At 34.3% G+C, this 18434-nt stretch overlaps 1 protein-coding gene across 7 annotated transcripts in view; it reads left to right on the plus strand.

Moving 5' to 3' along the window:
- Ide (Insulin degrading metalloproteinase) overlaps positions 1-18434 on the plus strand; it is a 442696-nt gene that overhangs the window by 89919 nt on the left and 334343 nt on the right. For all 7 annotated transcript variants that reach the window (XM_089232551.1, XM_089232550.1, XM_089232552.1 and 4 more), the window contains one exon: positions 9670-9696. In XM_089232551.1, coding sequence (XP_089088677.1) covers positions 9670-9696 — 27 coding nt within the window. The remainder of the gene's footprint in view (positions 1-9669; positions 9697-18434) is intronic.

Genomic DNA, 18434 nt, shown 5'->3' on the forward strand with positions numbered 1-18434 from the left:
ATAAAATAATTTATTTTATACTATATGTGAAGAATTAGATCCTGGTGCCCCTCCAAAAGCCGATTATGCGTACACACCCGTGATTTTCGCGATGCGAAACGGTGACTACCACATAGCAGCTAGACAACAAAACTGGATATTCAAGGTCGAGTTTTTACAAATTTGGTTTTTTTCCACAATGTCGGGAAAGTTTTACAATTTGAATGGGCGTTCCAATCCTTTACAATTAAAAAAAGTGCGCGTTTCGCAATATTGCAGTTCCTCCAAAATCTAATTGAACAGCTACGTTCACCATACGTGTCATCTATGCGTAAGAGAAAACATTTGTGCGCTCTTGATTATGAAACTGTTTGTGAGCCATCAAAAATGAAACGAGTTCGATGTCAGGTAGCATCGAAATGTGGAAACAAAACTGCTGATGTTTGCATGGACTGCGCAACCCCAACATGCGGTAAATGTACTAGAGTCACAAAAACAATTTGCTCAAATTACCTATTATAAAGTTTTCTTATCGGTAAGAAATTATTATTTATTTGAACCGTATTACAAACTTTCTCACTTTCTCAAACTTAAGCAAGGCAAGTTAATTGTCAAATTATTTCACATTATTCTAATTATTGCCATGGGTTTTACCTCAAAAAGTTTTTGTGTTTAAAAGTGTAACATAATAAATAAATAAATAAATATATATATATATATTTACTGCATTAAATTATTTTTAGCTAAGTTTGGAGCCATTTTTCTATTAATAAACAAACCTTGTTTTCCATTATTGATTGCACAATTACACGACATCGAATAAGAAAGAGAAGGAAACCCAGAAACCGTAAACAAACTTCTGTTTTTGCAATGAAACACTGTTTCTTTATAGTCTGGATCAATTTGACCCAGTCCGCGGTTCTAGGTATACTGAAAGTGCCGCGGTTATAGTGTTAAGAGCATCATGGGCCCCCAGGCCAAGTGGTTTTTCTGAGGCTGTACCTAGTAAATTCTAGAAAATTTCAACTGGATCTCATTTTTATGAGGCCCCTCTTCTCTTGGGGCCCCCGGGCTGTGCCCGAGTGGGCCTATGCGTTAAGACGGCACTGCCCTACTGTAATTGAATTAGAGTTGATTCACATTCAGTTCCATGCAAAGTGAATCTTTAAAATACAGTTATCCCAAAACATAGAATTTTGTGTTACTGCCTTTTTGAACTAACTGGGTTCTCGATATGATGAATTAAAAGCACATGCACACACTCAAGGTCAGACTTGGTCATTTAGTCTCCTGGTGCAAAAACACTTTTGCAACTCTGTTCAATATTATAACCAATGTGATAAAGGTTGGCCCAGAGATTAACTCATTTTTGTATTATACGTCCACTGGAATTCAATTTGGGGGTTTAGTAAAGTTCTTGGAATTCAGATCAATGAAAAACCTTTCTGAGCAGATTCTAGAAAGCATGTCCATCTTAATGCAAGGGCATACTGGATAATTCAGGTGGATAAGGACCCTCACATTAATGAGACATATGCAAAATAAAATAATGTCTAAACACGAATAATGTCTAAACACTATACACAAAGTAAGATTTTGAATCAGGCTGACTGGCACTTCAATTCTAATGGGATAATGGGCCTAGGGAAATCTCTTTTCCTACAGGGGCTCATGGTGCTGTTAAGACTTATGACCCCCTCCCTCATTTGAGAAGGCTGACATGGCTCTGGAGACATATGGGTATTGGCCATAAAAAAATGCCCAGAAAACTTGAAAAGAATTTTCTAAAAATGACAAAAAATGCATCAGAATAACAATACAAAGTTCTTGAAAAACAGATATGTTCAAACGCCTAAGGAAAATGTTACAAGAAAAACAAAATCAGATTTTTTTCCTTTGTTTTTCCACCCCCATCACTTTCAAATACAAATACAAATACAAATACAACGCCACAACAGGCAAAATGCCCAACGAGGTGGCTGATAAAAAGATGCCCATAAAAATATGGTTGTCATATGTTTCAAAAATACAGCAACCCAATTAAAAATGCAATTAACACAAATTACAAACAATATATACACATTGTCTTATTCTAAGAATGGATAGCTTCTCGATTTACCCCAACATGTTTATCGTATTTCTTTTTAAACGTGTCAATTGTGTTACAATTTACTACCTCCGGGGGTAAGCTATTCCATTTATTAACAACCCTATTGGAGAAAAATTCCCTGCGACACCATAACCTTGCATTGTCCCTCACCAATCGATACTGGTGTCCCCTTGTAAAAGCAGTCGATTGGCGGTGTACTAAAAGTTCATGGTCCATCCTATCCATCCCATTGAAAATTTTGAACACTTCGATCATATCTCCTCGACACCTGCGTTCATCCAATGTAAACATATTCAAAAAATGAAGTCTTTCTTCATAACTCAAGCCTTGTGTGCCAATAAGGACACGCGTAGCTCTTCTCTGCACCCCTTCAACCAAGTCTATGTCCCTCTGTAGGTATGGTCTCCAAAACCTTACAGCATACTCCATTCCAGGACGAACTAAGCCTCGAAAAAGCGGAAGAATGACTTTAGGAGAACGCGAAGAGACCTTTTTGAAAATGAGACCAAGCATTCTATTCGCTTTTTTGACAACCGCTGAACAATGTTCAGAAAACTTAAGTCGCTCGTCAATGAGAATTCCCAAATCGGTGACTCTAGTTGCATCCGGGATAGTGACACCATTCAACTCGTAAGAGAACCGTGGGTTGTTCGAACCAAAATGAGCGACCATGCACTTATCTACGCTAAACGTCATGCTCCATTCATTTGCCCATTCTGCAATCTTGTTTAAGTTGGTCTGGAGCAACTCCCTATCGCTTTCATTTCCGATTACCCCCATTAGCTTCACATCATCTGCGAATTTGCTAGTAATTCCATCGATACCCTGATCGAGTTTGTCGATAAAAAGTGAAAAAAGTATGGGGCCAAGGACACTTCCCTGAGGAACTCCACTTGTGACGTCTGTCCAACCAGAGAATTCCCCGTTCACCATAACTCGTTGCGACCTATCTCTTAACCACGATTCTATCCAATTCAGCAAGTTGCCCCCTATTCCAATCTCGTGTAAACGCTTCAAGAGTTTGCCATGTTGGACATGTTTCAACATTACATTTCATTGAGAATCACCAATAGCATTTTCCTAATAAAAAAATTTTAACTTTTAAGTGGGGTATGTAATCTAAAAGCAAAAATATACAAATATGTACCACAAAAATGTATTTATCTGCTTAATGAATAAAAATTATTTGTATATTTGAACTTTTTACCTTTTTAAGGTTTGATTAATTCGAAATGCATCTGCATTATATTGCAATATCAGATTTTTTTTCATGTTTTCAAAATTAAAATATCCTAAGTAGTCTTATGCTGAGAGAAAAAAAAAACTTCTCTCAATATTAACGGATGTTCTGGGGCAAATTTGGAAAAAAAACTGATTCATTCACAGATAGTTCCTTTCCAATTTCGAAATTCTCAGATTTCCCTGTCAAGACAGCAGAAATTTTTATGAGGGTAGTAAGTTCACTGTTTTTTTTCTATCACTTTGTCGAATTTTGGTATAACAGATTGGCCTACCCCTGCCTTTGGCACATCAGTAAGTTCCATGTCTTCTTTCTGTAAGGACCAGATAGTGGAAACCAAAATACTGAAGTTTGATCTTATATAGTATTCCAACTGTCCTTCAATATTAACAAAGGTAAAATGAAACAGAATTTGGACGAGAGCAGGGACATGTACAAAGATGCACGGGTAAAATGTAAACAACAACAGCTCTCTAGCCAGATAGCCTTGACTCTGGATTTTTGTGGTGTTATCACAAGGAGGAAGATTATATTTTTTAAGTGCTGGGAAGACACTACAAAATCAATATGAGAAGCCAGTTATAAATCTTATTCTGGGGTCCTGTCAAAAATGAAGGATCTGGGTGGGGGGGGGTGGCCATGGATTCACTGCCATATGTGTGTCTCAATAAGGGAGTCTTCCTGTCTTCTACATAGTCTTGCAGATTGATAAGGATTATCACTAATAGCAATACCCGAACTGTAACTTATCCAAGATTCTAATAAGTGGCATCTACTGTATTTAAAACTATAAATTTTCTTGAAAATCAATATCAGAAGCCAGCTATAAATTTTATTCTGGGGTCTGTCTAAAATAAAGGCTCTGTTCAAGGATAGGGGGGAGTAGGGTTTCTGAGCGGGAATTTTTTTATGATTTTTCTCGTTACTGAAATCCTGATAAAAATTCCTGAGTATTTGGGAAAAATACTGTGGCAACACAGTAATACTTGCAATGGAATATAAAAAATTTTCATAAAAGTTAATGAGAAAGAACGATTCATGTGGGGAGGCTTCTAGTTTCCAATTCTAAAATCTGTACAAGTAACCCCTTGTGCCTACTATAAAATCTTAATACTGAGAGAAAAAGCCTGAAGCAAAAAGTCTCTTTTCTCTTCTATTTTATGATCCTGTTTGGAGAACACCACAGATGAAAATGAGATAATATCTGAAGAGAAGCATTGCGTTTTAAGGAGAAAGAATTGGTAGATACTCTCCTAGAAAGCACATAGCAGATAATGTATGTACATAGCCTTTTGTGATTTCATCGATTAATTTTACTTTCCTGTCCACATCACAATGACAGGCTATTTCGCTATTGTATGTAGAGAGGCCAAAAATATGAAAAAATAGGATGATTTCCAGGCGCTACTTATGTAGCAACACCCTGTTTTTTAAGCAATCATCAAGACAGATAATGATCAAAGTGAAACTGTGCACAGCTGGACAAGGGTCCAAAGCAACACCATCACTTTTGGGGAGAAGTGGAAGAAAGAGTGATTCGGGTATTTTTCATTTACTTATTTTTTTAAGTGGGGTGACCCTTGTCGGCTTTTCAAATGCCAAAATTATACAAGTGGGAGAATGATTTTTTAAAATTATCATACTACTACTCCCAAAAGTTTGTAAAGAGAAGATAGGAGGGAGTGAAGGTTGCTGTCTGTCTTTGACGGGATATTTTAGAGAGAGCTACACTTTTTAAAGAGGTTAGCCTATGGTCTTCAATAGGACTGGTATGATTAATCAATTAATCGGGTTGGTTAATCGATTAATTGTTAATCATGGTTAAAAATTTTAGTTGAGTTAATCAACTTGATCAATCCAATTAAAATTTGATTGAAAATTTTATTAAAAGTTTATAATTTTATATCATTTATTCGTGACTATAAACTGATTAAATATCTTTAATTATGTTCCTTTCATAACATATCGGATAAGTGACCGTATTTAAAAATATTTTGATCGAATGTTTTTCAACATCAGGAAACAAGTCGATTCAAAGAAAACTAATGATGATTTCTAAAATTACTGATTAAAAAACAAGATCCAAGTTAAGATATTCCAGAATACGACAAGCATGTTCAGCATATCGTTCCCCCTTTATAACAGAGATATGAGTGTGCAAATTTTGACTTTTGGTTTTATCAGCTGGTTGGATCACTTATTTTGCTATCAAAATTGTGCCAAAAACGAGAATGTATTAAATCACACATTTTACAAAACATTTTAGGAGAACAACTTACATAGAGTAACATGATTAGATTAAAAACATTCTAAGGTCATTTTCCAAGTTCTAGAAATTTTCACATTCATGTTTCTGGCAAAGGAGGGCGATATGAAATAGCTTCACGTGGCTGCCTTTATTTCTTAATCTATTTCTATATTTGTTCCATTCAGCGGATAGATGCGTGAAATGAATAGAATATATTTTTATAGCATCAATATTGATATTATATAGTTACCAACACTATGTTTGCTATGAATGAATAGCATTTGAAAATATTCGATTAAAATTTTTTGATTAACCAGTTAAAAATTTTAATCGATTCCCAGCCCTAGTCTTTAACCCTTTCCGACTCAGTGTGCCCTGTCTGGGCACACCTGAAAATTTCCTTTTCAAACACTGAAAATAAATGATAAATAAAATGAAAATTAGTTTAAGGATTACTTCAAACCTTCTTTATCAATACTAGATAACAGCACTACACAAGCCAATCCATAATTTTGGCGTGTGATTATTTTTTGAAAACATTTTTTCAAAGAATATATACATACTTATTTTTCAAATTTCAAAGTTTTTTGTTTTTGTTTCTGGGATATAAAAAAAAGATTTCTGGAAAAAAAAAATTATGTGTTATTTTGTTGGCTGTACACTAATCTCTTTATTTTGTAAACGTTTTAAATTTTACATGCAAAACTTGCCTAAAATCGAGTTCCAAATTCAAGGTTGGGCACACCCACAAAATTAAAACGGTATGTGCAATCTTTACAAAATTATACCTGTGTACTCCTCTAAGCCTGAATAAACTGCCTACAAAGTTTCTTTGTGAATTTCCAACTTTAAAGGGTAGCGTGCCAGAAAGGGTTAATGGTCACAAATCAACTCTGTCAAAAATTTTTTATATGACGTGATTTCATGGAAAAACAAGTCAAAGCCTTTGAGGAGGGGCTTAATAGTCCAGGGGTGAATATGATGCAAGATGAAAATTGAGAACTTGAAGATTCAAAAACGAAATCTGGAGAAATTCTCTAATTGTTATTTTGTGCAAAAAAAAAAGTATGAATAATTATTTTTATCAAAGGAATGTGTAAAAATTTGATCAGCATTGTTATGAAAATATTATAGTGGCAAGTATGTGTGAAATTAAAGCTATAAAAAAGGTAACACATATATCTTTTTTTCTTTCTTTGCTCAGTCTGAATTTCTGTATGCCAGGGATAAAGGCACCATGTCACAAAAGGGAAATTTTACAGGAGAGTCGTTTAAAGTTTTTTTAGCATAGTAAATCTCTCTCTGTGGAGCTCGTTGATTTAATGAAAAAGTATTGATTCAGTGTCCCTATACCTATGTGTGGTGTGACTGCAAATTAATAGTATTATCCCAATATTGAAGAAAATTTACATAGTGTGCTTTACCTCCGGCATACAAATTTAGAATATTCAAAATAAAAAAACATTAAAATTAAAAAGTAAAATGCCATTTGATAACTGTAGGAAAGTTAGAGAAAATGCTCTCTCAAAGAAATTTTAAATTACTAACTTTGAAAAAACATTTTAAATCAATAGAAGTTGATTTAGGTATCCGACTATGTTCAAAACTTCATTTTGGAAGAAAATATCAGGTTCTTTTGTTATTTTTTATGAAAGCCCCATTTTTTGTGATTCTAAACCAGGCCTTGTTTTGTGTATATGACACTTAGAACCAAAGTTACACCCACTTTGTAGTTGCGTTTTTACATGAATTAATTTGCGAATGAAAATTTTGAAAGTGTTTAATGAAGAATGTTATTTCTGACTTTTTACTTGAGTTTGAAACACTATTTCTAAAAATCTATTTGCTATTATTGTAAAATTTTAATATTATATTTTGCCATTTATTGTTAAGGATCATAAACCAAAATTTAAGGTGTATTAAATATATTTGTCTAATTGTAGTGTTTTATATACACAATATGTGTTAAGTGACATTTCAAAAAGTTCCCACGTACATCAATTGAGTGAAATGACACTTTTGCCAAAATTTGGGAATCGAGTTGGAATGAAAATGTCATGTAGTTGAAGTTATGTGGCACATAAATTAAATATTTTTAATTAAAAAGTATAGTATCAGCCAAACCTAAATGTCATATAAATCAAATAATATTATGAGTTAGAGTTGTATAAACGGGGTCCCTCTGTAAACAAGTGATTTCAGGAATTCTCTGGAAATATGATTTCCCGTTCCCGATGGCTCCAAAACATCAAGAATCTGGAAACCCTAGGGAGGAGCCATGGATTCACTAACACATGTGTGCCTCAATAAGGGAGTCTTCCTGCCTTCTACATAGTCTTGCAGATTGACAATGGTTAACACTAACAGCAATACTCAAATTATAATACAAATATAACTACAGGGCCACAACAGGCAAAATGCCCAACGAGGTGGCTGAGAAAAAGATGCCCATAACAAGTATGGATATCATATATTACTAAAATACAGCAACCCAATTAAAAATGCAATCAAAAAAATTATAAACAATATATATATATACATGATGAAATATTATACAATACCCATAAAATTTATTTATGGTTGTCTCTTATTCTAAGTATGGATAGCTTCTCGATTTACCCCAACATGTTTATCATATTTCTTTTTAAACGTGTCAATTTTGTTAGAATTTACTACCCCTGGGATAAGCTATTATATTTATTAACAACCCTATTAGAGAAAAATTCCCTGCGACATCATAACCTAGAATTGTCCCTTACCAAAAGATACTGGTGGGCCCTTGTAAAAGCAGTCAATTGATGGCAAATTAATAAATCATGGTCCATCCTATCTATACTGTTAAAAATTTTGAACTCTTCGATCATATCTCCCCAACATCTGCGTTCATCCAATGTAAACATATTCAAAAAATGAAGACTCTCTTCATACCTCAAGCCATGTGCCAACGAGGACACCTGTAGCTCTTCTCTGCACCCCTTCAACCAAGACTATGTCCCTCCGTAGGTATTGTGTTCAAAACCTTACAGCATACTCCAGTCTAGGAAGAACTAAACCTCGGAAAGTGGAAGAATGATTTTTGGAGAACGTGAAGAGACGTTTTTGAGAATAAAACCAAGCATTTTATTCGCTTTTCTGGCCACAGCTGAAGAATGCTCAGAAAACCTAAGCCGCTCGTCAATGAGAATTCCCAAATCGATGACTCTAGTTGCATCCGGGATAGTGACACCATTAAACTCGTACGAGAACCATGGGTTGTTCGAACCAAAATGAGCAACCATGCTCTTGTCAATGCTAAAGTTCATGCTCCATTCATTTTCCCATGTTCCAATCCTGTTCAAGTGGATCTGGAGCAACTCCCTATCGCTTTGATTCCGAACTACTCCCATTACCTTTACATCTTCTGCAAATTTGCTAACAATCCCATTGATACCCTAATTGAGTTTATCAATAAAAATTAAAAAAGTATGGGGATCCCATATTATTATATCTTCCCCATAATTATAACATTATACAAAATTCTAATAAGTGGTGTCTACTGAATTTAAAACTAAAAATTTTCTTGAAAATCAATATGACAAGCCAGTTATAAATCTTATTCTAGAATTTTTGTCAAAAATGAAGACGCCTTCATTTTTGACTGTGTCTGAAGGAATGTGGGAGCCATGGGGGATTCACTACCATTTATAAATACAAGGCCACAACAGGCAAAATGCCTAAGGAGGTAGCTGAGAAAATGATGTCCATATATGTGTGTGTCTATTAATAAATTGACGTATTTTTCATCAGTAGATTAATAGAATTTTAAGTTCTGGCTTTTTAAAGCAGTTACTATAAAATATTACACGTAAGCAATGCAATAAAATTTTTACAGCCTCTAATATTTTGCAGCCCGGCCCGATCGCATCTTTTTTACCTGCCCAAGTCTGGCCCTGCACACACTGTCTATTGCATTTTGTTTTTTGGTTCCCTTATCTGTGAAAATATTTTTAATGATAGCGATGTATTGCTTGATTTCTAATGCTCAGCTTTTTATTTTAAACTTATTATGACTTTGATTAAAATGAAATTTATTTATTTTAATCTATTTTTCAGTATCCCCAAGAAAATGAATACACCAAGGTAATTATTTATGAAATAAATCAATTATATGGTTGAAATGAATTATGCAGTGCATTTAATTTATAATTGTATGCATTAGAAAAAAAGCGGAGAGAGTAAGTATTATGTGCATATGAAAATGGGTTAAACATATATAAAGTCAGAGTGGTGTAAGTATATTAATCCATATTTTGAAAAAAAGAAGGTTTTACTAAACCTGTTTTTTCATTGAGTCCCATTGTAAAAATTTTGTGATCTCACAATCTAGTGATGAACTATTGTAGCTGAGACTTAGCTAATTTTTTTTTCAATAGTTTACCACTTCTAGATTGAATGTCTTGATATAAGTCAAAATTTCGTTGAAAACGTGACTTACTCCACTCTGACTTTAGCCCCCTCATTATGCAGGGTGCACATATTAAAGTTCCTTGGTTCTGAGCTGTCTACAGCCATAAATATTCATCAGAAAATTATAAACCTTTGAGTAGCCCTCAATAAAGAGATGAGAAAGGCATTTTTAGTGAAAAAAAGTTAAAATATCATCACTAGAGTGTGTTATTGTAAAACTACTGAAAGCATACATGCAAATTTTCAAATTAGCTCTTACATAATGTAACGTTACCATTTAGGCCCCCCGCGGAAATCGTCCTTGTTCTAGTCATTTTTAATAATTTAATTTGTTTTACCTTTTTTTTTTCCTGGATCAATCGGCGAGATCATGTGTCCGCGATCGGCTGCCGTTGTTATATTTAGTTGCCAAATTCAATATTATATTTTTTACAATATTTCCTTTTCTCTCATGAAGTTATGTAAATTAGACGCAAGCGCAATACCGCACTTTCCATCTTGTGATTGGTTCTGTCATGAAGCATTGTGGGATCGCTTCTGTATAAAAACCAGTTGGAGATGTGCATGATCGCCTTTCACTTCACTACTTCTTCCGACTAACTTCTTGTCTTCATAACTAAGGAGCCACGCCCCGCTGAGGTGTGAGCCAGATCGTCTCTCAGATAGAACAATGCGTTAAAGTTGAGAAGGTGTGCCTTTGGCACCTCGCCCGTCTCATCGCTTGACTTCATGTGATAATCCTGTGGAATAGTTAGTGGCCAGACTGGCTACCCTTGGACGTCCTCCTCCAGTTTCCTACACTATGGCTGACCTGTAGTTTCAATGCATGTTTCGAGACACCAAACCCGTCTGAATCTGGTGTCAGGAGTGAAGTAGACATCTTCAAGTGTCTTGTGGGCGGTGAGATTATTCTGTTTTATTGTCTCGTTGTAATATTTGAGAGAAAAGGTTAACTGTGATAATTGCTTGTTAAAATGTTTTACTAATAGTTAATAGATAATTGAATAAATGTTTTTAGTTTAATTATAGTCTTGTTTCATTCATTATTGTCATCCATTCGATGATTACTGGGGTAAAAATGGTAAAGAACCGGGAAATGCATTTAAACGTTGCAATAATAGAAGGTTTAAATGGTCACAAAGTGTTTGTGTTGGTGCCCCTCAAAAGGACTAGGAGTTTACAAGCTTCTGTTATTAAACTCATTTTTATCAAAAAAATTATTCTTCAATAATAGCTTTTCGGAAATTGCTGGCTTTAAAGGAGCTCAATCAATTACAAATTACTCCAAAAATTATAATAAAGTTTAAAGCAGCAGAATTGTTAGCTGTTTTTCCTGGAAAATGAAGAAAACTAGTTTCTCAGAGTTAGTATAGGAGGTTGCTCTTCAAGTGAAAGTGGATAGAGCTTCCAACTTTATAGTGACTGTCAGTGTATGCCATATCACAGAAGCTTTGAATAAGCAATCTTTTACTTTCAATAGGATCCTCTGGGATATTAATATCTCATCATTCCGATCATCTCTCTCTAATGAACAAATGATCTCCAGTTTTTCAAAAAACATTGCAATGACATGGAAAAAACGTCTTCGCGGATACCATAAAAAACAGATATAAATATAAAGACCTTTGCTCTTTCTAAACTTCCAAGAAGAAAGGCAAAGTAGTAACACAGTCATAGTTCTCAGTGATATGGATGCCAAAGATTTTGAGAAATGGATATAAATAAAAAATTACACATCCAAGCATCAACTGCAGTCACTGAAGATGACATTTTTGAGAGAATGAATTCAGTGATGAAACAGAACATGATTCCAACAAGAATGATGTCAGATAGTCTGACTTCATTCTCTGATCTATTCCAAAATGTGCGAGGTTCTGCAAAGATATGTCTAGTACTTTTAGAATGACTTTAGAAAACAACAGTGGTACAAAGCTTGTATCAATAAACTCATGCAAGAAAATAAAGCAAAACCAATTTTTTTTTTCATTTGTGTAACTCTAAACTACTGTATACAATATTATACTTTGATATATAACAACTTTGATGAGAATGATACACAAATTTTGATCAAGTACACTGCATTTAAAATCACACAGTACAGTATCTGCACACATTATTTCTTGCGGTTTTATTCATCAGATATGTAAATTAAATTGGATTTCTTTAAATTTTGGAACTAGTGAGAACTAAATTCAAAATAAAAGTACCCCTAGTGGCTTTTGATAGCTGCTGATACAAAAAATTATCAAGCACCAATTGAGTCTCTTATATTGATCTCTAGCTGAAAGGTTCTCCCAATCAATACCCGGGTAATTGAAATCCCCTAATATGACAACCCTCTTTACGCTTACACATGTAGAAAATTTCATTATGAAGTTTGTCTTTTTGTAGTCTCATTTGGTGGATTATTAAAAACCCCTACAATAAGCTTATGACACCTTTCTTTTTCAAACTCTACCTGTGTAGTTTCAATATAACTTCTCTGTACGTTACATTCTCTAGCCTTCAAACATGATTTCATGTATATCAAGACTCTACCCCATTTCCTATCAGATCTATTTCTTGAAAAAAGTATCATATCCTGAGATGTGTAAGAATGATACATCCCTATTGTTTGCTCAAGATTCTGGTACGACTATAAGACCACAGCTATCATAGTTTCTAAAAAATCTTTCTTATTACCCAAGCTCAATATGAGAATATGATCACACATTTATTGGGATATATGCTGTAAGTTACACCGGGTAAGTAGTATAATTCAATATGTGGAACCCAATATGATTTGTAAAATTCCCTTTTATTCTGAGAATGGTCCTTGGCAGAATTTTTCTTTTGTACTCTCTTTATTTTTCAGTTAAAATAAACTTAGGGGTCTAGCTCAGTGGTTCTCAACCTTTTTTTTGGCCATGCTCCCTTTCAACCACTTCTCATTCCTGTGCCCCCCCCCCCCTTGTGAACATGGCTAATTTTCTACTCCCCCCCCCCTTTCCCCCCGTTTTCCCATTAGAAGATAGTTATTCAAACATTGTCTGAAGTGTAAATATGTTTTAATTTAATTTGATTAATTTTTAATTTATGAAAATAACGGAAAAGCAAAATAAACATAATAGAATATAGTAAAAAAATAGAATGCATTGTTTTCAATCAATGTAAATTCTGCGCTTGAAGACAGCACACACAATGTCATCAAGTTACTGTACTAGATGAAATTTGTATTATTTCCAAATTAGTTCTTTTTTGTACAAATAATTATGGTTTCATTGGTAAATGTCAGTTGTAGCTTCCAAAATAAGCATTCTTATAATGATAAAAATCGCAAAAAGTGGTAGCAAGCAGTTGTATTAATTTTATTCTCTTCATGCGGATAAAAGTAGTAATGAGGGAGTCGCCACACAAATGAATCACAATTGAAAAGTTCAACCTTTCACATTGTTTTCAAGAATAATACATGTATCAAGGACATAGGTTCATGTTGTAGCCCTACTCTGAATTTAAAAAAAAGAAAAAAATATGTGAAAACTTTTTTAATATTTGTTTGAACCATTTATTCCAGAGAAATCATATATGCAGTGACAAAACTGTTCATGTGAACATAATAATGGATTCATTATCAGGATTTCAAGCCCATCGGAAAATATAAATAATCAGATTTTCAAATAAGAAAATTATCAGTTTGTTGACTTCAATTTCCATACGGTGAAAATCTGATATTTCGTTGGATTACCAGCTACCTTCAAGTGGCTTTTTAATTCATAATGTGGCCGCTCTCTCGCAGGCAAACGAAGCAACGTGCGAGTTGCCTTAAACACAGCACAATATTTCATATAACAGCCCGTACTATATTTAATATACAGGGCGCATAGGTAACGGGGCATATGACATTTTACTGGTGAACCATTGGTCCTAGAGGCATACTTCCAGTTGGAAAAAGTACCAGAATAATGTGCAGTACTCAGATATTGGATTCATGTTGCCAGGAGTTGCATAATTATCAAAATAAAAATGTTAACTTTTTATACGGACACCCTGTGCTCCAAAACCCAATTGGAAAGTTGTTTTCCTGTCTCCAACAAAAAAATTCAACGTTTGTAAGTGCAATATTCACTGAGATATTTGAAGAAAGTTGGGAAAAAACAGCATTAGATGCGGAGAAACCATTTTACTGGCATTTAACGCTGTTTTTTCTCCAAATTTCATAAATTTTTCAAATTTGCATATCTCTGTGAATATTGCACTTAGAAACATGAAAATATTTTAGTTGCCATCGGGAAAGACACAGAGCAACAACTTTGGGTTCTTTGGCACATGGAGACAATATAAAAAGGGTTTTTTTTTTAAATTTTATAACTATACAACCCCTTACAACATAAATGGCATATCTGATTTTGACACGTGATTTGGATACTTTTTCTAGTTGGAAGTATGTCTCTAAGACTAATGGCTCGCCGGTAAAGTGCCCTACGCCCTGTTACCCATGCAGCCTGCATATACACGTAAAAAGAGAGTTTGAGGCAAAGTACAATTGACTCCTGTTTTAATGAATACCATTATAACAGAAAAAAATATTGTTTTAACGAAAACTTTACTAATTTTCTGGATAAGTTTACATAGGAACAATATAAAAATCTGGAATTCCTTTGTAACGAAATTTCTTTATTACAACATTATTCCTGCCTGTAATAACAATTAATTTCCTATGAACGTGTTTTCTAAGGAATGCTTTTGGCTATTTTTTTTATTTTCTAGGGTATTTTTTGTCAACAGTGTATTTTGCAGAAATATTTTTTCTGGAGATAATTCCAGGCAATACTTTTGCTCACAAGAATTCTCCAAGAATTTTTTCAGCGACAACGTGTTTCCCGAGAAATGTTTTAGTCCGTACAATTTACTGTATTTTAATGTGTATAAAGAACCACCCCATTTTCCGAAGATTAGGTCCCAAAAATGTTTCGTTATTCATGTTTTGGGGTTCATTATAATAGGCTTTGACTGTATTCCCCCCCAAAAAAAATCTGTCATTTCTGCACTAAAGTAATTGAACTTCGGCAATTTGATCGGAAAACAGTCCTTTTTACTTTTATAAATTTAGGAATGAAACAAAAGGAAGAAAGGGTGGGGCGAAAAAAAGAAAAATGGCCAAGAGAGGCTCAGTTGTGCATAAATGCCTCGAAATTCCACTTGGGCACAAGGGAATTCGCACCTCACTCTCCGTTTTATGACAAAATTTCACATTTATGAGACGTTTGACTATGACTCATATTATATATATAATAATATGAGTTATATATATAATAATAAATAATATATATTAATATATACGGGGTGATTATAAAAAAAACTATCCCGACATATGGGCCCCTAACGATCATACCATTCACAGAAACTGAATGAAATTTTGGCATAAGGTATTTTGAGGTATGCGCTCAAGAATGATATGGAAAATAACAGTGTCACTCTAATAGTTACGGTTGCAGTGAGAAAATTTCGAAAATATCAAATGGCAACACCAAGTTTTTTGTATTGGAATGCGATCTCCATACTGAAAAACACTAACTAGCGTTGGAATGGCACCTGTAGCACGAAAATCCCCGGAGCTAGGCAAGGAAAAAGTAAAAAGGACTTTGCCGTGCACCAGAGCATTAATGTTCGTTTCATTCGTCACACCATTTTCTTCGGCTGAGATCCCAGCCTGATTAGTCCTCCACAAGGTCATGTGGAAAATTTGTGAAACACAATAAAATGCTTTATTTTATGCTGCTTCTCTGTCCTTATTGGTTGTCCTTAGTTTTAGCCTATCTACCGCCGGTGATTTTCATGCTACAGTTGCCGTTCGAACGCTATTTAGGGTTTTTCACAATGGAGATCACATTACAATTCAAAAAACTTGGTGTTGCCATTTGATATTTTCGAAATTTTCTCACTGTAACCGTAACTGTTAGAGTGACACTGTTATTTTCCATATCATTCTTGAGCGCATACATCAAAATACCTTATGCCAAAATTTCATTCAGTTTCTGTGAATGGTATGATAGTTAGGGGCCCATATGTCGAGATAGTTTTTTTATAATCACCCTGTAGTTTTCAATATTAAAATATTTCATTGATATGAAGCACAATTTCAATTATTTGACATTTTCATTTTGACTCTCCGAATCTGTGGCATTTAGACATCATTTCCAACTATCAAATCCACGCAGTTTTTGAAGATTTTGAAAACGTGTCTCTGAATTGGTTTTTGCATGCGTATTATCAACACTAAAAACCATAAATTTTAGGTTGACAAGCATTGATACAAAAAGAAGCATTGAGTGGGTTATGGACATTTCAAAGTGAAGACTTGCGTGAGAATTTATTGCGCTTTTCTGAGAAATCAGCAGACGCAGTATCAAATCAATGGATTTAAATCGCTTTAAATGTGGTCATACGCCCTTTTAGAATTTTTTTCTAATGTCCACAACATTGTTCTTGCAGGATAGGTAAATTGCATTGAAATTATTTGGGACGTTACAGGTCAGCAGTAGGCCAATTAATAGGAAGCATTACAGTATCGATTAAAAAACTTTAAAGGTGTGGTGTCAATCTCAGAGGAAGTCCCAATAAATTATCTGCTTGGATTGCATATAGAAACCAATCAGCAAACCAAATGATGTTAAGACAGTTTTAAATATGTTTGAAATTACGGTTTTTTCCCGTTAAATTGAAAGGAATGGCATATGAACACTTGCGATTGAAACAACAGTAATTTTATGCAATTACAGTTTCTTAAGTTATACAGCAATGTAGTTTTAAAAAATTAAATTTTGCAGGTATTATTCCTAGGCTCAGTTCGAGCTTACCTGCCGCCCGGGTGTGAAACCTCATATGCCGCCCCTAGGCGACCCGAGCAGGAGGCTGACAGGGCTTCAGTGAAGGGACCTCAAGATAAACCTGATTTTTTTTCAGAAGAAAGCTGCGCATCATTGTTTACCGTGCAAAATGTGCTTGACCATATGTCCCCCTTTTAAAAGGAAAAAATTTCATTTTCCTTTAAAAAGGAGAAAATTTTTTTAAGAATTGTTTAGATAAATTGTGAGGGAGGGACATGACTCCAAAGGGTAGGGCTAACAGGGGGCACACAAAACTAAATCCTTATAATTTCTCTTTTTTTCAGTCTATAAATTAACTGTAGAATGGCTCCATGGGAAATCTGGCTTGGGTCCCGCGAAAAATTGCAGCATTTGGGCCCTGACGCAGAATATAGGGGCTATGGGTGGGGGAAATAGGCAGGAGGCCCAAAAAATAAGTCTCGCATGGGTAAAGATTTTGTCTCGAGCTGCCCCGATAGCTAACATTCTAGTTTCTGGTATTACTGTCAGAGGCTCTGTCTATTTTCTCAATGTTTCGTTGTCGAGGTTTGACTCAAAAGAATGATGTCATGTAAATTTTTACTGTGTTAAATTTTGGGGTCTTAACTAAAGTCTATGCTGCCGCCCCTTACAACCTGCCGCACCTTCGCTTAAGCTGCCCCTGGTTATTCTTCATGTATGATTTGGTCTCTTGGAGTTTGTTATAACATGATGTCGATGAACAATCAACAAATCTTTGTCTGCTTTCTTTATGGCAGCCCTCTTTGAATGAAAAGTCTTTGAACATACAATTTTCTGTCTTTACAGTTACTCCATTTTGCTTAAACCTCTTCTATAGTTTGTGTCAGGGCCTACTGTCACCCCCAAGTCATAAAACCACTGAGATTACATGAACCACTTTTTTATTTCCTTCTTCATGTTAATGTTACTTGAATAGCAGAAAAATTACGAAAAAGATATTCTATGCATTTTGTTTAAAATTATTTTCTTTTAGTTGGAGTGACTAAAAAAAATGTTATTTCACAAACTTCTTCTATCAGTAGCCGTGGCTCCCCTTTTGTGAGATTTTCATCCATGGTTCCCCCCGGAATATCCTAGGACCCCCGGTTGAGAACCACTGGTCTAGCTTAGCATCGTTACAAGAATATATAATTTAGTGAAGTTAAGTTTTTTTGATCGCTTTATTACCTGTTGTGTGCTGTTTCCATTTCAACTATTTCTGAAAGTGTGAAATAGCCTGATATTGTTTTTTTGGAGTCAATTTCATTATTTCTTAAAAACAAAATCAAATCAATACTAATTCACATTATAAAATTTCCATTTTATAAAATCAACACCACCGCTTTTAAGAATCAAAAAAAAATTTTAATGAATTTTGTATACATAAAAAATTGTATGAAACATGGAAAAAAAGTCAAATTTGTAAAATTATATGTTCCTACTTTTTTTACTTCATTTGCAAATTAAAAAAAAATTAATTTCACAAATAAAATTATTGAAAATTTCAAAGTTTATTTACTATATTTTTTGTTCTATCCACCACTGCTATCACGGTTTTACAAATGT

Source organism: Pholcus phalangioides, unplaced genomic scaffold (genome assembly GCF_987345545.1).
Source record: "Pholcus phalangioides strain wild (caught in Gottingen) unplaced genomic scaffold, Ppha-v1.0 ptg000007l_1, whole genome shotgun sequence".
Lineage (NCBI taxonomy): Eukaryota > Metazoa > Arthropoda > Arachnida > Araneae > Pholcidae > Pholcus > Pholcus phalangioides.